Source organism: Mastomys coucha, unplaced genomic scaffold (assembly GCF_008632895.1).
Source record: "Mastomys coucha isolate ucsf_1 unplaced genomic scaffold, UCSF_Mcou_1 pScaffold13, whole genome shotgun sequence".
Lineage (NCBI taxonomy): Eukaryota > Metazoa > Chordata > Mammalia > Rodentia > Muridae > Mastomys > Mastomys coucha.
The window spans coordinates 85,135,294-85,160,623 of NW_022196895.1; the positions used below are offsets into that span (position 1 = coordinate 85,135,294).

The following is a 25,330-nucleotide window of genomic DNA, read 5'->3' on the forward strand; positions in this document are numbered from 1 at the left end:
GACACACCATCAAACCTGAAAAGCAAGATTCAGATCTAAAATCACTTCTCATGATGATGATGCAGGACCTTAAGAAAGGCATAAATAGCACCCTCAAAGAAATACAGGAGAAAACAGGTAAACAGTTAGAAGCCCTTACAGAGGAAACACAAAAATCCCTTAAAGAACCACAGGAAAACACAATCAAACAGGTGAAGGAAATGAGCAAAACCATCCAGAATCTAAAAATGGAAATAGAAACAATAAAGAAATCAGAAAGAGAGACAACCCTGGAGATACAAAACCTAGGAAAGAAATCAGGAGTTGTAGATACAAGCATCACCAACAGAATACAAGAAATAGAAGAGAGAATCTCAGGGGTAGAAGACACCATAGAAAACATTGACACAGCCGTCAAAGAAAATGCCAAAAGCAAAAAGCTCCTAACCCAAAACATCCAGGAAATCTAGGATGCAATGAAAAGACCAAACCTAAGGATAATAGATATAGAAGAGAGTGAAGACTCCCAAGGTAATGGGCCAGTAAATATCTTCAACGAAATTATAGAAGAAAACTTCCCTAACCTAAAGAAAGAGATGCCCATGAACATACAAGAAGCCTATAGAATTCCAAATAGACTGGACCAGAAAAGAAATTCCTCCCATTACATAATAATAAAAACACCAAATGCACTAAACAAAGAAAAAATTTTAAAAGCAGTAAGGGGAAAATGTCAAGTAACATATAAAGGCAGGCCTATCAGAATTACACCAGACTTCTCACCAGGGACTATGAAAGCTAGAAGATCCTGGGCAGATGCCATACAGACCTACAAGAACACAAATGCCAGCACAGGCTACTATACCCAGCAAGACTATCAATTACCATCGATGGAGAAAACAAGATATTTCATGATAAGACAAAATTTACACAATATCTTTCCACAAATCCAGCCCTACAAAGGATAATAGATGGAAAACATCAACATAAGGAGCAAAACTACACCCTAGAAGAAGCAAGAAAGTAATCTTTCAATAAATCCACACAAACCTAATTCCACCTCTTACAACAAAAACAACAGGAAGTATCAATAACCAACATATTCTAATCGATTGAAATCCAAAATTATGAGGAATTAGAAATTTATTGACTGTCATCCAATGGTCTCTCTAATTTGGTAATCAGAGAAATAGGTACAATATTATATAATCCATATACACTTTCAGCTTGTTTGTTCATGACAATGTCTTGCTGTGTACAACATAATGGTCTTGAGATCTTGCTTCTCCTATCTCAGCCTCTCTTTTAGTAGTATTGTTTATTTCATGTTTTTACACTCTACTATGGTTTTCAGAAGTTTACCTATTTTAAAAGTATTTATATACCCAAAAGAAATGTAGAAAATTGAATTGGGAGGGGTTTTGTAAGAGAACAACAAAGAGTAAGACTGATTGTTTTGTTTGACATTTGTAATTCTTATATCAAGTTACCACAATGAGAATCAATATTTTAAGCTCTACTAAATATAAGACAAACAAACAAAACCACTTCATATATTTATGTTTATTTAAGAAAATATTAATAGTGATGAATAATTTGGAAATATACAGTTAATACATTTGGAGTTATTTAAAATTTATATTGAGAAAAACATATGTACTTTCAGTATTGTCATAGACAAGCATCTACATCAGATTGTTAAATTGATTGTTGTTTTATATCAAACAACTTTTATAATACTCATTGTTATAATATTTTATAAATTTTAAAGAATATGACAAAAAAGATATTGTAGGTATTGAAGGGGCATCTATAGGAGGAGTTGGGGTTCAAAAGAAAAACAATAATGTGATTTAATTCTATTAACTTAAAATATGTTTTTAAATTTTAAGAAATTCAGATAAATTGAAATCATGTGGAAAAAAAAAAAGACCAGAAGATGGTGGTATTGGTGGGGATAACACACAGTCATAGCAGATGTGAGTACTATTTCTGAAATAAAAACAAAAACAAAAACAAAAACAAAACTTTCCTTAAAATATACAAATCACTGGATGATATTCTAGCGAAGTTTTGTCAGGAGAACTAAACCAAAATGTTGATCAACTTTGCTATTTTTAAACTTATAATAGACTAACCACTCACTCACAAATTTTATTTAGCAGCATTCACATATATTGAGCATGGTGACATTTAGAAACTAGTTTTTTATAGAAGAGAGACATGGAAATGCATGATGGCTACTTTCAGTTCAGTTCTGAACAGCCTTCTATAAGGCATATCAGTAGTTATTCATTTCAGTAGTCATAATTTCCTAAAGTGTCACCATGCTTGGATAAGACATAACCTCTGTCTGGAATGCCTTTGCAGTGCAAACTTTATTTCCAGATTACACACTAAGTGTTTGACTCTCTCTACTTTGTCTTTTATACTTGAGCCAACAATTATTATCATTGCTGAAAATCATTTTGCCCCAAATTTTTATGGAACCAAAATATCACCTTTGGTTGAGTTTTGGTTTCACTCTTCAACTGAAGGTAACAAGAAAGAATCTTCAATCTTTCTTGCCTTCCTCCTTCTTCTTTAGGGCTTATTCATTAGCTGATGTGCCTTAGACTTCTTGCACCAGTTCTCAGGATGCAAGTGGATCAGAAACCTGCCACACCTGAGAAGAACCTTTTTCTGAAGTCACTGTTAGGCATAGTCAAGGAGGGTGATGGATGTTAACCCTATCAAATGAGACATGGCAGAATGGAAGTGATGGGAGGCTGAGCAAGTTTCTACCAACGACAAGAAAGAGGTCATCGATGTTTGTTAGAGCTCAGGGTCAGACTCTTGGGATGTCCACTGAGCATCTTTTCAGAGGTGACTTTTAGTTTTTTCTTTTTTTAAGGGAGTATTTGCAGTGAAGGCTCCTTTTTTCTCTTAAACTACTGCTCATTTCATATGCTAGAGACAGAAAAATGATCCTATTAGATCATTCATCTGGAATCATTCTTCTGATTTCTTGAGCTGTTGGTGCCTACATTGCAAATTTCCTACAGACTAATCTCTGACATACAATCTGGAAGCCTGAACTTTTGAGAGGTTCTCTCTCTTATGGAGAAATTGACATGAAGGTAGTATGGAAAGTAGATTTTTAAAAAATTATCAGAGATATGGTTGTGGCAGAGACATTGATCACTACCAAATATTCTACACACTGCCCATATTTCTTCACTCACTCACAGTTAGATGGAGCTGGGTGAGTCAGATTCCAGGTAGTGAACTGAATAGAAGTCACATTTATTGTGTGCCAGAGTATTTAAATATTTTGTGTTATCTCAGGCTGCTATAATAAAATGCCAAGGATAATGGGTCATTGACAATGAAATTCATTTTCGTACAGTTCTTTAGTAGTGTAAAATCAGTAGCCAGCATGGTTGGTATCCTATTCAAGTATTTTCTTTGCTTCTGCATTGTGACTTTTTGTCTTCATCTGGATTTTCTTCTGCATCCTGCATAGAGGTAAAGAAAGAAAGGGATCCCTTTCTCCCCAACCCCTCTTTGTATATAGATAATCATTAGTCCTACTGTATTATGACGTATGGAACTTAATTTATGTTGTAATGGTCTCATCTCCATTGTGATGATACTGGGGACAATATTTTTACATATGAATTGTAGAGACATATAATTTAGTCTATAACACCTCTTATCCTGCTCTGTCAGCTGTGATGGTCTGATCTGTTTGAACTTCATGACTGTAACAGCCACAGTTCTTTAATCCATCTGTCCTGGCAATTTGTTCAGGCATGTATCATATTAATATAATTGAGAGACCCATTTACTGTGCTTAGTCATTGATTATGTTAGAATTATCATGATTTTGACCACATTGCATAATTTAACCTTTTTTATGACATGTAAACCTCATGGTATTTTTCTTATTGCAATTTTGACATTATATCATAGCTACTCATACACTCATCTCTATTGCTCCGTGAGGTACATAAGGCCAGTCTGTGTGCTTTTCATCTTTTCTTCTTTAGCTCTTATCATGGCACCTACTGAATAAATAGCAACAGTTCAGAAAATAAGTCAAGTGTTTTATTTCATAAAAACAAATCATGGCATCTAGTTGGGTTAATCACATAGTATATAGGACACTGGATTGGGGAGGGATGTAATGTGAAAGAACATCATAACAAAAGAAGTATGTTAGACAAAGCCATTTAGAAACACTGATTTTTTTTAAGAGTATCTAATTTGGTAAATCTCTTGCTATGATAATAGAACTATTTTTTTCCCATAGGATAAAGCATTAATTAAATGCCTTAGGAAACCATTCTTATCACAAAATGAAGTCTCTGATCTTAATTTTGCTCCATTAACTCTAAAGTTCAATACATTTTTATTGAACTCACACATACTTTAGTGTGAATTGCTTTTCATTAATTGGTCTATGGGGATCACAGTGACAGTTTTGTTCTTCCTTTTAGGCTTTTTAATTTTCCTTCAGAAAGTTCCTAAACTTTGCTAATAGTCATTAAGTCAAAATTGTGATTTCTAGACTCAAGGGGGTAAAAATTCAATAGAGAGACATTTGACATTCTGGTCTGATCCTCCCAAGTAGCATATGGTCACTATTCATGCCTACCCAAAGAGTAATACAACATACTGGGAAGTCCACCCACTGAATAGATGTACATAGTTTTACATGTTGTCATTTCTGAAGTTGGGGTTGCATTATTTTATACTATTAGAGCTGTCTTAGCTGAATTGTTATTGATTCTTCCTGCCAGGAATGACAATCCCAGAGCTGATGTCATTTACATACACAAATGTAACCTGTCCTCAAGTTGACGGGAGCATATACCCACCCTTATTACTGTCTAAAATATCTATCTTGAGCATCCTTTGCTGGATATAAAATGTATTAAAGGGTACATTTTACAAAGAGTATTGACAGAGTGGGTATCAATAATTCAGACAACTCCACTTTTTTTTTTATAAAGACAGGAATCACATTAATACTCTTTGGAAACTTTTATTTTGGGAGAAATAACAAGCAAGAGTGGGGATGATTATGAGGTTGTTTAGAAAAGCTGGACTAGAAAATTTCAGGTAATTTAAAATGTCTAATTTCCAAATACTCAAACATCCAAATCAGAAATGTCCAAAATACTAGAACTTGAAAACTTTCAGATAGGTAGGACCTCAATCTGTACAATGCATTATACACAATAAAACCCATATTATATATCCATGTATTATACTTTTTTCATTATCTCACACCATGTTTAAATGCTTTTTTTTTTTTAACGTATCTTGAACTACTGTACTTGGAAGTTGATTACCAAAGACAGGCTTTCCCTCTTTATATGCTTAATGTAAAAAGCTTAGAGATAAGTTAATTCTGTCTATGGAATAATGTGATTGTTAATTATATACAAGCAGTATTTGTTTTCATAACTACCTCTTCATAGGATCAACACTGTAATATTTTAGGAAGTAAATTTTCTCTAGGCTTCTAAATGCAGATCATATTATCAAAGCTAGTGAAACATATATCAGAAACACCAATTTTGTGGTATTAAATATTGCATTTAATATGAGAGCATATATTTTGAGCAATAATTTTATAAAATATGGCTTAAGTTTGCTTGACATTTGTCATTCAGGCATGCCACTCATTTGGATTTTTGCTTCCCATATTTATGCAGTTATATGAAGTGAAATTGCCACATCAGCAGTTTGCAAAGTAATGTTGTCTTTCACAGGGAAAAAAACTGAGCACAATCAAGAGGCCTATGACTTATTCTGCAGGTCTGGTAAATTTGAGATATTTTTGGAAAACAAGCTTGCATGGAAAATTGGTTGGTTCTTTTGCTCTTAAAATGCAAAGTTAAAATCTTGGTGAAAGAGCAATTGCTCCAAGTTGTTGTGAGAATATGAATGAACACAACTCTCAAATACTGTGCCTTGCCAAGTTTTCTATCAAACAGTTTTCTATCTTTGTTTCCCTTCAGCAGTCTTCACCAGGGCATATGCACCCTGAGGCTCAGGATGTATGATTATAACCATAAGGGTGAATGAGCTAAGCTATCCTACCAGGATCAATACTCGAATACCATGATAATTGCTGATTTTCATGGCTTAGTGGCACAATAATATCGATTAGTATGTTTTAAAAAGGATATCTATGAGAAGAGTAATTTGACTTATCCAATTTTATTACACACAGACACACATATATATACACATGCATGTGTGTGCTCAGACTCTTTATACAAAATAATACACATTATGCAATGGGCTACTAAACATTTTTATTTTATATAACAGTAGAAAAATCTAGGTTTCTGTCTTAAGCTTTCTGTGATGACTGGTTCGATCCCACCCACAGATCTGCTTCCTAGAAAATTCTCAGCCTCATCTCCCAGGGAATACAATGTTCCAGCTCTATTTCTGTTAATTAAACATGGACTAAGCCTGCCAGCCTTGTTTTTCTTTAACCAGAATAGACATACAAAGCTATGATCAACACTTCAATCTTGAAAGACAAAATAGAAAGTAGCTATGTACAAAAAGGCAAATATCCAACATCAAAGACAAGTAAAGGAAAAAAGAAAAATAAGGAAAATCAGATGTCAAAAGTTCTATTAAAAAATCCTTGAATCTCCATGTTAATACATTAATATGTGGGAGCAAGAAGGTCACTCTCTTTTTGTACTGTTAGCAAGTATATCAGTAGATATTAATTTCTTTGAAAACAGTTTGCTATATTGTAAAAGCCATTTACAAATCTCTCATACTTTGACACTTTAGTTTGTTTTAAAGTCCCTGTTAAGAAGCTGAGGAGTAGGGCAGTCCTGAAGGAGGACCAGCAGTCTCAAATAATCTAGACCCCCGAGATCTCTCCAACACTGGACCATCAGACAGGCAGCATACACCAGCTGATATGAGGCCTCCAACACACATACAGTGGAGGACTGCTGGGTCTATGTTCATTCGGAGATGATGCACTTAACCCTCAAGAGATTGGAGTCCCCAGGGAGTTTAGAGGTCAAGTGAGGTTGGGTGGGGACATCCATGTGGAGACAGGGTTTGGAGAGGTATGGGATGTGGAACAGTTGGAGGGTGGATGGTGGGAGGGAATAAAATATGGAGTGTAAAAAATTTAATTAATTAATTAAATTTAAGCCAAAAAATGTCATCAGAATTTGCAATTTTTTCCATAAATGGTTTTGGTGATATTGTTAATTAAAATTCATTTTATAAATATCTTATGTGGAATTAATGGTGGGAATAGTTTTATGTTCAGACACTATACTGCTATTATAGTCTTCATTATAAGTATTCTCATTATCATATTAAGCAAAATGACTGATAATTATTCGTATGACTGGAGAACTGGCCAGGTCTATTGTGTTATGATACCTAATTTATAGAACAACACAAGATTTCTCTCTATTTTTTAGCTGCATTCTTATCAGAGAAGGTATTTTATTTTAAAAGCTCATTGCCAAATATTCAAACAGTATGAAAGAATATAAAATAAAAGCAGTAAACCTCTTCCTCCTTCCTTTCTTCATAGCTTTCATATGAGGAAGTTTGTGATGCAGTTTGCATATAATTGTATGCAAATATGCAATATTTAATTAAAAATTTTGTAATTTTCAGCAATGGTAAAGCTGGAAGACAACATTAGTAATGTGTCAGAATCTTCTATATGATATTCTCTTTGAAAGGGTAATAGAGAGCAGCTGAGGCTTGGCACTGTGAAAGGCCAGTAGAGGCCACCGGTAAAAGAGAAGCTTCAGAGGAGACCCCTAGATATTGTAGACATCAAGACTATGATATATCTGTGGAGAACAGTGTGGCAGATGTAGAATGTAGCTGGCCTAAGCTTATCCAAAGATCTACATGTGTTATAGATATCCAGACTCATTGAGCTGCTTAAGCTCTTTGGTATCCAGAAGACCTAGTTTGTTTCAGGTATTACACATTAAACTTTATTGCTAGTCTTTGGTTTTGCTTATGTGTCGTCATTTTTATGTACATTTTTTCTTGAAAAAGGAAAACATGTAGTTCATTTTTTATTTTACAAGAGCAACAGTAAAAAAGCCTGGAGTCTTAGAGATGTCTTGAATTTATAAATATTAAAAAATTAAAGATTGTATGAATCTTAAAAATGGACTTTTTTGAACCATAATATGAACATGATATCTTTAAGAATAAGAAATAAGGAGGAGAGGAGATGAGGTAGGGAATTTCAGAGGGGAAAACCAGGAAAGGGGATAACATCTGAAATGTAAATAAAGAAAATATCTACTTAAAAAAATTTAAAAAGTAAGGGAAAAATATTGTTAGACACTATAATCATCTCAATAAAAATATCAAATAGAATTCAAAAAAAAGAACTGAAAATCGTATAGCTCATAATGATTTGGTTGTATAACAAAGTTGACAAAGGGTAGAATGCCTTCATTTCAGGTATATCCAAGCTTTGTCAACTTGATACAAAGCTGGACTTATCTGGGGAGAGGGAATCTCGGTAAAGAAATTTCCTCCATCAGACTGGCTTATGGGCATGCCATTGGGCATTTTCTTGATTGCTGATTGATTAGGGAGAACCAACACAGAGTTATCTGTTAGCAGGCAGGTCTAATCTGCATGAGAAATGTCGCTGAGGGAAGTCTTTAAAGAATTGTTTCTCTTGGATCTCTGTTTCAGGTCCCACCACCATATCCCTGCTTGAGTTCCTGCCTTAGCTTCCACCAGTCTTATACTATGTCATGGAATTATAAGCTGAAATAAGCATTTTGCTCTCAATAGGTTTTTGTTAGTGTTTAATCAGATCAAAAAGAAAGTAAACTATACCATTCTTAATATTTTTATGAGAGCTAATGAATTGAGATAACAATTCTCAAAATAATTCTAAGTGATAAATAAACAAAAGGCACAAAAGTGTTATCAACAGTATTAGTCATAGAAAAATCAAAATCTATTTCAACAATCAGAATGACTTTATCAAGGAGAGAGACAACAAATGTATTAAAGATGTGAAAAATTATCTCTACTGCGAATTAGAAAGTAATTAGTATAAATAGGGTGGAAATTAGTGTGAAGGTTCTTTAGAAAACTAAAACTAGAACTACCAGAGGATCCAGCTACACTACTCCAGGGAATATACCTAAAGGAATATAAGCCAGGGTATTATAGACACCTACAAACCTGTATTTTTACTTTATCAGGTATTGCCAAGTTATGCAATCAGCATAGATGCTAATGAACAGAAAAATCAAGTAAACAGTACATATGGATATAACTACACACACACACACACACACACACACACACAAACACACACAAACATATATTGGAGTTAGAGTCAACCATAAAGGAGAATACAATTATGCCATTTGAAAAAATAGATAGAGCCGGGTGGTGGTGGTGCACACCTTTAATCCTAGCGCTTGGGAGGCAGAGGCAGGCGAATTTCTGAGTTCGAGGCCAGCTTGGTCTACAAAGTGAGTTCCAGGACAGCTAGGGCTATACAGAGAAATCCTGTCTCAAAAAAACAAACAAACAAACAAAATAGATAGAATTTGAAATCATTGTGTTAAGTGAAATAAGCTGGACTGAGAAGTACAAATATCATATATTTATTTATATGTAGACAAATGTACTGGCTGGTTTTGTGTGTCAACTCGACAGAGGCTGGAGTTATCACAGAGAAGGGAGCTTCAGTTGGGGAAGTGCCTCCATGAGACCCAGCTGTGGGGCATTTTCTCAATTAGTGATCAAGAGGGTAGGGCCCCTTGTGGGTGGTGCCATCCCTAGGCTGTAAGTCTTGGGTTCTATAAGAGAGCAGGCTGAGCAAGCCAGGGAAAGCAAGCCAGAAAGGAACATTTCTCCATGGCCTCTGCATCAGCTCCTTCTTCCTGACCTGCTTGAGTTCCAGTCCTGACCTCCTTTGGTGATCAACAGCAATGTGGAAGTAAGCTGAATAAACCCTTTCCTCCCCAACTTGCTTCTTGGTCATGATGTTTGTGCAGGAATAGAAACCCTGACTAAGACAACAAATATTTTTAAATTATTACAATAAAAAGTAAATCATGTGGGAAAAAGAAGAGGATTAGTGAGAAGTAGAGAAAAGGCAGACTAGATGGAGTAAAGTGGGGTGAGTATGAGCAAAACATGCTGTGCATGTTTAAAACAGCTTACTTAAGCCAATCATTTTGTATAAAGGATATTCATAAAAATAAAAATATATGTATCATATGATGTTCTGAGATATACATATGGCATGAAATGGACAAATGGAACCAATTAATTAATCCACCACATCAAGTCAGAATTTTTAATAGTGAAAACTTTTATCAATTCAGGATACAGTGTATTCCAATCATGTGAAAATTTTCTTTGTACATGTGAATAGTGTATTATCCATATACCCCAAACATTCTGTCTTCCTGTACATATAAATTAGTTTGATTAATAGAATTTTGTACAAATATACTCATGTGTTGTTTAGATTAATATTCATTGGCTTAGACTTTGTAGAGTTTTTGAAAGAGATATTATATTAAATACACTACTATGATTTGTATATCCAGTCAACTTGCTGTAAATTTCATTGTTTCAATTTTGACTACTATATAGAATGCAACAAGGAGCAGCTAGATATGAATCTTTTAAAAATAAACTTGTAGAAATAAAATTTCTCTATCATATAGTGTACACAAAAACTGTCAAAGGATTTCTGTAAATCATATGACAGGTTTTGCTCACAATATCAAGAGAATAAGAATTGTGTGTCTCTGCTTGACACACTGGTGTTTTGTTTGTTTTTTTTGGCAATGCTGAATGCAGTGGAGGTTTGTTTTAGTTTATCATTCCTGGGTTCCAATTTTGTTGATCATATTTTCTACATGTGTTTTCCAGAGTAACAGTATAGCTTCTGTTACAAACTGACACTTTTAGCCCGTTATGAATGGGCTATTTGCTTTTAATTTAGGGTTGTAAAAAACTGTTTAGAAAATGTGAATGCATATAATTTTCCAGTGAGGATATGATTAGTTTTTGTATTAACTCTGGTCCAGGATTGTCTTTTCATTTTGTCTAAGATGTCTTCAGAAAAACATAACATTTTAGCTTTGCTGACACAAAATTAATCAATGCATTTCTCATAATTATTTTTTATTTTAGTATTAAAAAAACTCTTGTCATAAGACTAGGTTAGAATTTTTAACTGTTAGAATTGTCTTCATGTTTTTTCTGTGAGTTCATAATTTTAAACTATGCACTTATGCCAATGCTTACTGACCTAGTTTAATTTTTGTTGCAGTAATAAATACCCTTAAAAAGAGCATCTTAGGGAGGGAATACAAAGTTATTTTAACTCAAAATTCCAGGTTATATGCATTCACAGTAGGGAATTTAAGGCAGCAGGAAATTACAATAGCTAATTAAGAGCAGGGAAAATAAATGCATACTTTCTCCATGCTTATCAAGTCTAGGACCTAAATCCTGAGTTTGGTGCTGTCCATCCCTAGGCTGGGAGTTTATTAAGCTGCAGAAATTTATGATATCAGAGTTCTGAAGGCTCAAGATCAGTATGCAAGTTGTCTTAGTCAGGGTTTCTATTCCTGCACAAACATCATGACCAAGAAGCAAGTTGGGGAGGAAAGGGTTTATTCAGCTTACTTCCACATTGCTGTTGATCACCAAAGGAGGTCAGGACTGGAACTCAAGCAGGTCAGGAAGCAGGAGCTGATGCAGAGGCCATGGAGGGATGTTCCTTACTGGCTTGCTTCTCCAGGCTTGCTCAGCCTGCTCTCTTATAGAACCCAAGACTTCCAGCCCAGGGATGGCACCACCCACAAGAGGCCCTACCCCCTTGATCACTAATTGAGAAAATGCCCCACAGCTGGGTCTCATGGAGGCACTTCCCCAACTGAAGCTCCCTTCTTTATGATAACTCCAGCCTGTGTCAAGTTGACACACAAAACCAGCCAGTACACAAGTAGTATACATTTTTACTTGGCATGAAATGGATGCCTTCTTGTATTTAGATGACAAGGAAGATTGAGGTAAGCAAGGTCTCTGGAGTCTCTTCTTCTTTATTTTTAATATTTAAGATTTATTTTTAGTTATATTCCTCTGTGTGATTATGTGACTTAATAGAGCCCAGAGGTGTCAGATCCTCATAGAGCTGTAGATACAGCCGACTGTGAGTCATCTGACATGGATCCTGGATACTGAACTCAGATCTCCTGGAAAATCAAAAAATGTTCTTAACTCCTGAGCCATCTATCTAGCTCTTGTATTTGAATGAAGATGCTATTATAATGGCTACCCTATGTTTATGATTTTATCTTAACCTAAATATCTCCCAAAGGCTCTACAAACATGGTTATCTTGGAGGTGAGGGCTTTACCATAATTTTGGGAGAACACAGTGCCATTTGTAGATACAAGTTGAGTTTAGATTTCTGACTTGAGGTTGAGCAGTTAGACTAGCCACATCTTACATAATATGATGTGAAATTACCTCATTTGCTTTCTATACATTGAGGATACATAAACATATTCTCATTGCTTTATAGTCTGATTTCACCACAGACAACACCATCACATAAAAAAACTCATCTCAAAAAATATATATCTTATACCAAACAATTTTTATACATCTCACTTGGTCTTGAATGGCAGATAAACTACTCACCCAAAGTTATGCTCTGAGCATCCGTTATAATAAGGGCAGCAATTCAGTATTTCCCTTTGATTTATTTGAAAAGTCCTTTTGTACCAGTCACATTTTCACAGAACTCTGGCTTCTATTTCTAGAACATTCAGATCTATCTGTTGGGCTTTTAAAGGCAGACATTCTCCCAAGTGTTGTGGTTGGCTTATTTCTACCCAAACTTTTATGGTTAAAACGAAGAGTGTAACCTAGTAGAATTTAACCTTTTGTCCATAAGAATTCTTCAAGATGAGCTAGAAAGTTCCTAAGAGATTAGACACAGGCAAACTATAAGCTTTCTGAGGAAAAGTTTTAAATGATTTTGCCTATGCCAGTTTTATGTCAATACCATGCTGTTTGCATCTTCATGATCACTAACTCACTCTACTTCTGAGAACACAAGACCCCTAATATAAAGAAAAAAATCCAGCACTGGCATGGACAAATGGCCCAGACTAAACAAGTGAGAAATGAAGCAGTAATCAAAATCCAATTCTCTCTAATCTCCAAGACTTATCAATGCATGGATATGCACATGATTTTTCAATATTTTAATATTACTTTTTATGACGTTATTATGGCAAACAGCCAAAACAAAACTGATAAGCCAACAACACAATGAATATGAGCCTTTCCTATTCAAATGTGTTAATGTGTCTTCATGCATTTTAATACTATTAAAATAGTCCAGGTCACAGAAGTTTAACACATGCTACCAAAAACATAGTCTGCTTTGGGTCTAAGGATATTAACTGTAAATCTTGAAGTATATTAAAAGTAGGACCAAGAATTACACAGAAGGACATGCAGTAGGAATATAAGAATAGAAAAAAATGAAGAAAACCAATCCAATTATTCCAGGAAATATTCCATTTTTTTTAAAGAGTCTCATGGAATAGCTCTTTCTGGCCTGTGGCTCACTATCTACACTAAATTGGCCTGGAATTCAGAGACTCAGTTGCCTCTCAAGCACTCAGACTGCAGGTGTTAATCATTCTGCTTCAGAAGAGTAGTCTTTAAGCATGTGTCTGTATGTGTTTATGAGTGGATGTTCCTTTGCATACAAATTCAAATGTTACTATCTCCCTGCCCCATCTCTGTGGGAGTAGGGGGTTGTGTGCAAATGCCAGTGAGGAAATTTGGGTATCATTCTCAAATCACTGATCTTCTTTGAGACAGGGTCTTTCACTGGCCATGTCCACCAATTAGGTTAAATGTAGGGATCATTTATTCCTAGGTATCTCTCTGCCTCTGCCTAATTAGTACTTGGATTATAAGCACAGATCATGATGGACAAAGTTTTTTTCTTTGCTTATGTTTTATATTTATATGTCTATGTGTTTTCATTATGTATATTCTGGAACTGAAATCAGGTTTTAATGTTTTTGAGTTAAGTACTTTATTAATTTATCTCCCATAGTAAACAATATTTGTTGTATTATTTATTTTTTAATTAATTAACTTTATATCCCAATCATAGTTTCTCCTCCCTCCTCTCCTCTCAGTCCCTCCCTCTCTCCTCCTCTTCTCTCCCCCATTTAACCTTTCTCCTCTCCCCATCTCCCTTTCTCCTCAGAGAAGGGAAGACCTCCCATGGATATGAACCCACTTTGGTGTATCAAGTTCAGGAAGGGCTATGTACATCTTCTATTGAGCCTAGACAACGCAGCCCAATTAAAGAAATTCTGGAAGTATTACCATTGCTGATATGAAACTGTATTAGCTGATATCAAACTGTATTACAGAGAAATAGTAATAAAACCCACATGGTATTGGCATAAAAACAGACAGATTCCAGATCGATGGAATCAAATCAAAGACCCAGAAATAAATCCACACACCTATGGATTCTTGGTTTTTGACCAAGAATCCAAAACCATACAATGGAAAAAAAGGCATATTCAACCAATGGTGTTTGACTAACTGGATGGCCATATGTAGAAAAATGCATATAGATCTATATTTATCATCTTGCACAAAACCCAAGCCCACATGGATCAAAAACCTTAACATAAAGCCAGATTCATGAAGTATCATAGAAGAAAAGTTGAAAATAACCTGGAATGCATTGGTGTAGGGTACGACTTCCTAAATAGAGTACCAACAGCTCAGGTACTAAGATCAACAGCTAATAAATGAAACCTTAAGAAACTGAAAAACTTCTGAAAGACAAAGCGCACCATCAATAGAACAAAACAGCTACAGAATGGAAAAAGATCTTCACCATCCCGACATATGACAGAGGATTGATATCCAAAATATACAAATGACTCAAGAAATTAAACATCAAGAAAGTAAACAATATTTATTGTTGATGAGTGACTATCTAAAAAATTATCATCTATATAAGATTGTAATTTCAAAGCAGTGTACAACTCTAAAGCCCATCTTTGTGTTGAAAGTTTTGTTTTCAATTGCTATGAAGATTGCGATCATTATTACCCTCTGAGTTTCTAGTCAGAGAGGAATACATAGTTGAATGAACACAGAGTTACTAGGGAAAGACAAGATTCAAGATTTTTCAGAGAAATCAACATGGTAAAGTGTAATATTTCCTTGTAAAATTACTTCACTCTAGGAAAATTACTGTGGCTCAGAGAGTTTTGCTCTTAAATTTTAAGAGACTTATGACCTGCCCATGATGAATATTATTAGAGTCCAACCATCTACAAATGAGTATCTAAACATTTGATAAAGAGAAAGTTATGAATTAAAGTTGCTGTTTCACATTCATTAGAACTTCAGTCATAATTTTTGTTTAAGACTATGAATTCAAGCTGGGCAGTGGTGGCACATGCCTTTAATCCCAGCACTTTTGAGGCAGAGGCAGGCAGATTTCTGAGTTCGAGGCCAGCCTGGTCTACAGAGTGAGTTCCAGGACAGCTAGGGCTGCACAGAGAAACTCTGTCTCAAAAAAACAAAAAAACAAAAACAAACAAACAAACAAAACAAAACAAACAAACAAAAAACAAAAACAAAAACAAAAAGACTGAATTTATTTGGACAGGATACTAAATCAGTTCTTACCTAGTAAGACTGATGGATTAAACCAACATTCTGTTACATAGAAATCTTAAACCAAGTCTGAAGATGTAGTCCACTGGCTAGGGCAATCACACATGCATGAAACTTTGATTTCAATTCCTGATGTGGAAAAAAAATCCCTAAACTGAAGTCTCAGATTAGGTTTATATTTTCCTAGAGAGGTCTAAGCATTAATATATTAATTTGGTTGTATCACGTATAATTCCATGTATATGAATTGTAATTGTGAACAATCCATCCATTTTGGGCTTTTATGGACATCAGCCATATACTATGAAAAAATGTCAACCTTTTTTAAATGATAATTTTATGGCTAGGCCAAAATTTTTTCAGTCATTTAGAATCTATTTTTTTTTTTTTTGAGACTGGGTTTCTCTGTATAGTCCTGGTTGTCATCAAACTCCCTCTGTAGACAAGCCTCAAACTCAGAAATCTGCCTGCCTTTGCCTCCCAAGTGCTAGGATTAAAGGCATGCACCATCACTGCCCAGCTAGAATTTTAACTTGTATTTATTAGCTGAGTAGTATTCCTTTGTGTAAATTTAACTTGATCACTAATGTTGCCAGCATATACTGGGATGAATAAGTTGTGTAACTCATTTGAAAACTAAAATGTAAAACATAAATTATTTTAAGACAGCATTTTAATATCATTTGCTTTTTAATAAACTCACAAAAATAATGCAAGTAAGGACATAGTTAATTGTATTGGAATATTACTACATGAAAAATATCAAAATTAATATTACAGTACTTTAATATCTTACATTATTGAAATAGCTTGATATACATGTGTGAGACTGGAAATACTTTGACTGGAGTAATTAACCTGCAATATAATTAATAACTTTTTCAAATCGTTAATAAGAAACTGAAGAGACTTGTATTTCTTAACTTTGACCTTTCATAATTTAATACTTATATCAGGCAATAGCAGCCAGAATTTTCTTCACAGGACACTGTTACATGCCTGTTGCACTTTTGTCATGAATTAGAACTTACCTTCCTGACTCAAAGGTGAACCAAGTTGAATCCCGACCATATCTCCTCAGTGAGCTAAGAGGCCACATCACTAACTTGACCTTGGCATTGTGGATATCCCAGAGATAGATATTCTCATGAGTGATCTGCATTGTGCATTCACCATAAATATCCAGGTTGGGTGTAGGCATAAGATAAACATTGAATCGTTCTGCAAAGAAACAAAAATATGGAGAAAAAAAATCAATGAAGTTTTCTCAGTCCTTGGTACCATCGATGTACACTGCGAAGCACTAATTCTTTTTTTTAAAAATATATATATGAAGAAAAAAGTCCACTAAACTATCATCACTTATTTATTCATTCACATTGGACAAACCTGTATTGTATACATGCTCTATAGTAAGCATTGTAACATGATTAAATTGGAACATTAGGGTAAATGCTAAGTAGAATCTCTTTCCAAATGGTGCTAACTTTGCTTGTTCACACAGTTAGAGTTGATTATCATAAACACATTTATAAAAAAGTCATTTACTTAAGGAATACACTTAAATCAGCACTTTGTGACTTAAAGTATTTAATGTACAGAGTAACTCCCTAATTACCGAAGCACTGCAAAACAATTTATGGTGCATATAAAAGCATCGTAGTACTGGTCAGACTCTGAATATGGTAATTGTAGATGTTCATTACTACCTTTTACAAAATTTAAGAAATGTCCTTCATAAGCAAACTAAAAGATATATAATTTTATTCATTCCAGTATACTTTACAGTTGAAATCCTATTATTATGCAGTGATTCTAAACCTTGTTTTGTAATTTTCTGTGTACCTCCAAGGCTATTGCAAAGTCCTGCAGCCTTTTATTCCCATTTAAATGCATTGAATGCACTTTAATTCAGAAAAAAAGGAACTGTAAGTTCCAGGAAGTAAAGAACCTATAAAGTGCTATATAAAGTAAGTGTGCTTCCTAGCACCATTTCCATGGTTTATAGTAAGTGATAAATATCTATCTGTCAAGACACATGAATGAAGTAAATACATAATGAATAGAGGATATGAAAATGGAGGAATTATGAAAAAAACATCATGTTAAGAAGATTAAGAATTACTGGAAGAGAGGTCTCTGTATGTTGTAAACTTAATTGTAGGAGTGCTGAAGAGGCGGTGTGGTTGAATTAATTATTTTGAAAGACTCACTTAGGCAGCTACACTTAGAAGATACATTCTACAATATGTTGCTATCTATCATAGGTGTACATGTGAATTGTTTAGATAATAAGAATTTTTTATGGAAGGTTTATATGCCTGGATAGGCATTGTTTAGATAATAAGAATTTTTTATGGAAGGTTTATATGCCTGGTATAGGCAAGGATCCTGGGAAGCAATGAAACACATTTATATCCCAAATGGGTTAAATTAAATGAAGCATGAAGGCTTGAGCCTTGATAGCCACATAACTCACATTTCTACCCAGTTGTAGATTTTTTAAGAGAAAATATAATGTCTTTATTTGGTTTGTGACCCCTTGAACAAATGCGTTATGGATTTTGTATTTATTTCTAAGGTAATACCAATGAAAATATGTGCTGAAAATGAATGAAAGAACATTGCCCCATTAGTTATATACAATGAAAAATGTCCAAATATGTACATATTCTACATATCGAATGTATGATACTTACATGCAGCCATTTAAACATCAACATTTAGAATTGCATCAGTCAAATACCCCGCATATTTCTCCTTTCAGTGGGATTATAACTAATCAATCAATCAATCAATAATGAAGATGCAGATTTATGTAACAGTTTTTTATAAATGATACTTGTACCCAGTGACACTGATTCAAAAATCTAGACAATGGTTGACACACTTTCTTAGCCAAGTTCCTTTTTATGAACTTTATCATTTATATATGTGGTTCAAATCATACTTCAGTGTCATCTTTTGTACATAGAGAAATTCCACCATAAAAGTGAAAAGAGGAATATTCCTCTCTATTTTTCCTTTCCATTAATTTCAATCTGAAGATAGCCAGAGAATCAATATCAGGATGCTAATACATAAATGTCCTCCAAAATACAGAAACAAGCAAACAAAATTAAACAATACCAATACTTAGGGATCTTTTGACTGTTAAAAATCTAGAGTTTGCTATCTAAAAATTAGGACACGTTAAAATGACTTTACCAATGAACAATAAAAGAGTACCATTGCATTTTTATAGAAATATTACCAAATATAGGTGACAAAACCTTAAAAATGTGGAATGAATATCATCTGATCTCACTCTCTGGCTGGAGCCTTCTCCTCAACAACTCTCCATCCTACATCCATGTCTTCTTTTTCTGTGTGGCCTACAAGTTTAAATTTCCTTGCCTAAGTGTGGGTGAAAGGCTAATTACTGGAGTAGAAATAATTCATCTGTATCACTAAGGACAATCATCCACCCTAACAAGTGTAGTTACCAAGTTTCTCAGGAAGGTAGAATGAATACATGAGGCCAGTATTTTAAAACATTGTCAAAGAGTATTATTTTTAAAGTTAAAGAACCAGCATTTCATTTTCATGATCTAAGCACTAGGTTTTAGACCTTTATGTTCACCAAAATTCCCTGTGAGGTGGGTTTAAACAGAATCTAGTCTTCATGCAACCTTGATGGCATTGCTAGGCAAATCTGAGTTTTTACTCATTCCAGGAGATGATGAGGCTTTCATTTTGAGTTACTGAATTTTTATACTGTTGATTTGTAAAATTCATTTAAAAATATGGCCAAGAAAGAAATAATTGTAGAAAAAGGAATGCTTATAAAAAGTGATGCCACTTTCTAGTTGAATAAACCAACACACTCCCTGCAAAATCAAGCTCTAATGTTTGCTGATAGACACCTCAAATATCTTGTGACTCACTTGAAAGGAACAATTTCACATGCCAACTGGAACAAAGGAAAAGATATCAAAGGAAAAAAGTTATATGAAAGTAATATGAAAGTTTATCATTTGCAAAGGTATAAATTTTTATTTAGTATGATCACAATAATAAAAACACTATCAGAGAAGACTAAATGATCAATTTATAAGCAGCAAAAAATTAAAAATTAAAAATTAAATTAAAAATTAAATTAAATAAAAACATTATCATATTCATTGATTATAATATGATAAATAAATATAATTCTACACATTGTCAATGCTGATGAAAGTAGGAAGAAAGGATTTATATGTTATATAAATGATTGTCATATTAAATGTTTTTTTTTAAAGTATAGAATTTAAGAAAATCTCCAAACTATCATCCATAAATCTACATCTTGGTGAAATTTGGGGTTGTATACTAGCTGGTACACAAGAACTTGAAACTTGATTTGAAATGTCCAAATAAGAAACAAAATTGAGTGTTAATTTAAAATAGTTTGTGTAACAAAGATATGTAATCTTCAAGCATATTTGCCAGAGCATTTCACACAAGTACAAAAACAAGAGATCAAATAAACAAACAAACAACAAAAACAAGCAAACAAAGACACAAAACCAAACCATGCTCAAATATGTTTTTAAACATAGTAAGGTTACAACCTTAGTAATGGTCTGGTAGGTATTATAAAATGGATTTTATTAAAAGTTTTGGTCAGATCATGGTAGTTCTGGGCAAGAAACATGATCTGGGTGAAGGATCCCAGTCAGACTATGCAACAGAATGGGTCATTGGTTTACAGAAGGAATGAAGTCCTTCCTCACTCAGCGAGTGGGGTTTTGAATTGCCTAACCAGGGTACAGACTAACCAGTGTATACTTATTTGTTTAAGTGTGGGGTATAGAGGGATATGGAGCTTATGCTTGCAGAAGCAATTAATCAGAAATACTATCTAGTGAGTAGAAATAAATAAGCAGAATGGAGGGAAATTATTTAGCCCCCTTTAATAATACTGCTTTTATTATTATTGATTACCCTAGTAGAAAATATATACCATGGCAAATAGCAAATTTCCATATACTTCTTTTCTTTACTTTTAATTAATACTTTCTCTCTTTTTTTTTAGATTTATTTATTATTATATGTAAGTATACTGTAGCTGTCTTCAGAAACACCAGAAGAGGGCGTCAGATCTCATTACAGATGGTTGTGAGCCACCATGTGGTTGTTGAGATTTGAACTCAGGCCATTCAGAAGATCAGTCAGTGCTCTTAACTGCTGAGCCATCTCTCCAGCTCTTAATTAATAAGAAAAAATTTTTTGAGAATTTTACACAATCTTTTTCATCTTTTATCCCAACACTTTTTCTTTGCAGGTCCTTTCAGATCCACTTCAAGTTCCAATAGTCCCTCACTATAATTTGTGCTGTCTATATACTTCTGAATGTGTAGTCATACACTGGAGTGTTGACTACCATTTATCATAGGTTTAAGAAAACTGACTCCCTTCCACAGAAGCTTTTCTGTCAGGGGGTTCATGAACTATTTCTTCTTCCATGCTAAAATACTACTTGGTTTGATCTTAAGCATTTCTTGTACAGACAATCCAGGTTATATGAGCCTAAAAGTGAAGTGGTCCTCTCTTGCCCCAAAGAAGGAGTTTGGCATCAGTCATTCTGAATATCTAGCTCTAAGCCTTGGGTAGGATATTTGATACTGATGTTTCATCTTTGACTATGTACTACACAGTCACTTATTCATGGTTCTTTAGCCAGTTATGGGTTTCTAAATTAACCACCATCTACTGAACAAAGAAAAAATTTTGATGAGGTCTAAGCTAGACAGGTAGAGACACACAAATTTAGAAGGCAGATTAAGACCATGTCCAAAGATACTACTGTCCTTTGTTTGTTTGTTTGTTTTGTTTTGTTTCATTTTGTTTAGTTTTGTTTTGTTTTTCGAGACAGGGTTTCTCTGTATAGCCCTGGCTATCCTGGAACTCACTCTGTAGACCAGGCTGACCTCGAACTCAGAAATCCGCCTGCCTCTGCCTCCCAAGTGCTAAAGGGGGTTGCAGCCCCATAGGAGGAACAACAATATGAACTAAGCAGTTCCCCAGAGCTCCCAGGGACTAAGCCACCAACCAAAAAGTACACATGGTGGGACTCATGGCTCCAGCTGCATATATACCAGAGGATGGCCTAGTCATTCATCAATAGGAGGAGAGGCCCTTGGTCCTGTGAAGGTTCTATGCCCCTGTGTAGCAGGATTTTTTTTCCAGAGGGGAAACCAGGATTTCATTTGAAATGTAAATAAAGAAAATATCTAATAAAAAAAAAAGAAATATAGTACTAAGTAGCCTACATATCTAGAAGCCAGGAGAGGTGCATGTATTAACCATCAAAAAAACCAAACAACCCAATCAAAAAATGGATACAGAACTAAATGGAGAACTCACAACAGGATTCTTGAATGACTGAGAAGCACCTAAAGAAACGTTCAAAGTCCTTAGTGATCAGAGAAATGCAAATCAAAACGACCCTGAGAGTCTACTTTACACCTATCAGAATGGCCATGATCAAAACCTCAGGCAAAAGCACATGTTGTCGAGGATGTGTAGAAAGAAGAACACTCGTCCATTGCTGATAGGATTGCAAGCTGGTACAACCTCTCTGGAAATCAATCTTGAGGTTCCTCAGAAAATTGGAAGTAGATCTACCTGAAGATGCAATACCACTCTCAAGAGTATACTCAGAAGATGCCACAGGGGCACATGTTCCACTATGTTCATAGCAGCCTTGTCTGTGATAGCCATAAGCTGGAAACAACACAGATGTCCCATGACAGAAGAATTGATACAGAAAATGTGGTTCATTTACACAATGAAATACTACTCATCTATTAAGAACACGGACATCCTGAGTTTTGCAGGCAAATGGATGAAACTAGAAAATATTATCCTGAATGAGAAAACTCAGACCAAAGGACATGCATGGTATCTACTCACTAATGAGTCTATATTAGCAAAAAAAAAAAAAAAATGTACAGAATACCTGGAATAACCAAGATACAGTCCACAGAACTCAAAAAGGTCAACAAGCTGAAGGGCCCAAGTGAGGATGCCTCAGTCGCACTTGGGAGAGAGAATAAAGCAACCACAAGGGGGAAGGGAGAGAGTTACATGGGAGGGAAAAGGGATGGGGGAGAGAGGGGAACATGATCTGGTACTGTAACTGAAACCCTGAGGGCAATCAGAAAGAATGGAAACAGGCAACCTTGGGAGGTAGGAGTTTGAGGGGACCCTCCAGAATGTACAAGGGACCTCCTGGGAGGTGAGAGACTCTCAGGACTCAAAGAGAGGGACTTTAGATGAAATGCCTTACATTGGGGAGAGGGAACGTATAGAGCACACCTCCATCAGAAAGACAGGGCATCAAGTGAGGGACACATTTGCCATCCCACAGTCAAAACTCTGACCCATAATTGTTCCTCTCTGAAAGAACTGCAGGTATGGAAATGGAGAAAAGCCTGAGTTAAAGAAGGTCCAGCAACAGGCTCAAAGTGGGATCCAGCTCAAGGGGAGGCCTCAAGACCTGACACTATTACTGAGGCTATGGAGCGCTCACAAAAAGGCACCTATCAGGATTCAACAAGCAACTGAGTCAGATGCAGATATTTGTACCCAACCAATGGGCAGAAGTTGCTGACCCCTGTGGTTGAATTGGGAAAAGCTGGAAGAAGCTGAGGAGGAGGGCAACCCTGTAGGAGGACTAGCATTTCCAATTAACCTGGACCCCCGAGGTCTCTCAGACAATGGACCACCAACCAGGCCCCATACACTAGCTGATATGAGGCCCCCAACACATATACAGTAGAGAACTAATGGGTCTGGGTTCAGTCAGAGAAGACGCATCTAACCCTCAAAAGACTGGAGGCCCCAAGGAGTTTAGAGGTCTTGTTGGGTGGGAGTGTGGGGGTGGGGACATACTTGTGGAGACAGTGGGTGTGGGGAGGAGGTATGGGAAGTGGAACAGTCAGAGGGTGGACCAGGAGGGAAATAAAATCTGGAGTTTAAAGTAAATAAAAAAATTAATTTCATCACAGTATTTAATTAAATCCAACAATAATTTCCATATGGAACTCTTTATACTAGTGTATCTCTTCCTCTTATAATTTAAATAGTGCTCTGAAATATAAGTCCCATAAAATAAGGCATTCTTTAGATCCTAGGTTTTGAGTAATTTTTTGTATTAACTTTTATATATAATTTCCGTTTTGCTTATTTGTGTGAATTTCAGTTTCATTGTTTCCACATCAAAAAGTAGAACCCTCATTTATTTTTAACAAATATATTTTTATTAATAAAACTAATAATTATGTGCATTTATATAAAAAACTAGATATGAAATGGCTAATTATGACTACATACCAAATAATGTTGATGTTTTTCAATTTTATATGTTTTTTCCTATTAACCTGTGATTTTATAAATTAAAATTCATTATATGTACAGCTGTACTAAAATAACTTTAAAGAATTGACTAAGATTATTTATAAAAGAGGATATATAACCTAAATTTATCCTGTAATTAGTTAAAACACAGATGGAGATTTATCAAGATGTATTTTAGAAAAAAATAGTTTGTTTTTCTCCTTTCCCTGCTCCATAATCACTCTTCATTATCCTCCTTTTGTCCCTGACATTACCTGAGCACATGCTCAGTGCTAAGTTCAATGGCATCCATGAGGATAGATGCATCTTCATGCCAGGAATGACTCAGCCACTGTGATCTAGATTTAATATTTCACCTTTCCTTCTGTCAGGAAACCTACAATGTAGTCATTCTCATTTGATGCAACACAATCCCTTTAGTGGTGGGTATCTGTCTCAGGAAGAGGAATAGAAAAAAGTGGAGAAACCTTGCTAATTAAGTGCTAATATTGGAAGTTTGCTTCTGTGTTGCTGTATTCCTAATGATGAGCAATTTAGTAATTGTTTTGGAGGGTACAGAGAGAGGAGAGCATTCAGAGAAACATCATAACAACTAGACCATTTTAGGGCTGTGCACCTTGGTGAGAGGTTATCATTTCCATACAGGTTCTATATTCCTGAATTGTTTTCTTTTGCTCTAATCTTCCATTCTCTTTATGCAAAAGACATTTGGCATATCTAGGCAAGTGTCATGATGTTGGGTTATGCCAAGATGAGTCAAAGGTGGACTAACCATAGGTATCTCCCTGTATTACCAGAAAACCCATGCATAATTGAAGCAATAAGTGTGGAAATGTAGTCCAGTGACTGATCAGCATCTGTGTATTTGACTAGAATGAGTAACTGGATCTCCTTCTTACCCCCACACTTAGATCTATCATGGGGAAAACAGAAAACACTTTAGCTCCAAACGAGTACTCACACTGCCTACTCTCCTTTTATCAAAGCTCTCCATAGAATTGTGTATAATAATTCTCCATCCCATTCCAAGTACTTCTCACTCACTATACTCAACTCTTTGGCTGTTGGAAATTCCTGAGCCCCCAAATGCCATTCTATAGTTATTGTTTCAGAATTGTGAGACACTCTTTGTAAACATGATATTTTTGTAAGGACAGAAAGGAAGAAAGAAAGAAAGAAAGAAAGAAAGAGAGAGAGAGAGAGAGAGAGAGAGAGAGAGAGA

General features: G+C 35.0%; 1 protein-coding gene across 1 annotated transcript in view; it reads right to left on the minus strand.

Annotated features, from left to right (window-relative positions):
* Dok6 (docking protein 6) overlaps nt 1-25,330 on the minus strand; it is a 450,168-nt gene that overhangs the window by 161,259 nt on the left and 263,579 nt on the right. The window contains exon 5 of the mRNA XM_031366232.1: nt 16,758-16,947. Coding sequence (XP_031222092.1) covers nt 16,758-16,947 — 190 coding nt within the window. The remainder of the gene's footprint in view (nt 1-16,757; nt 16,948-25,330) is intronic.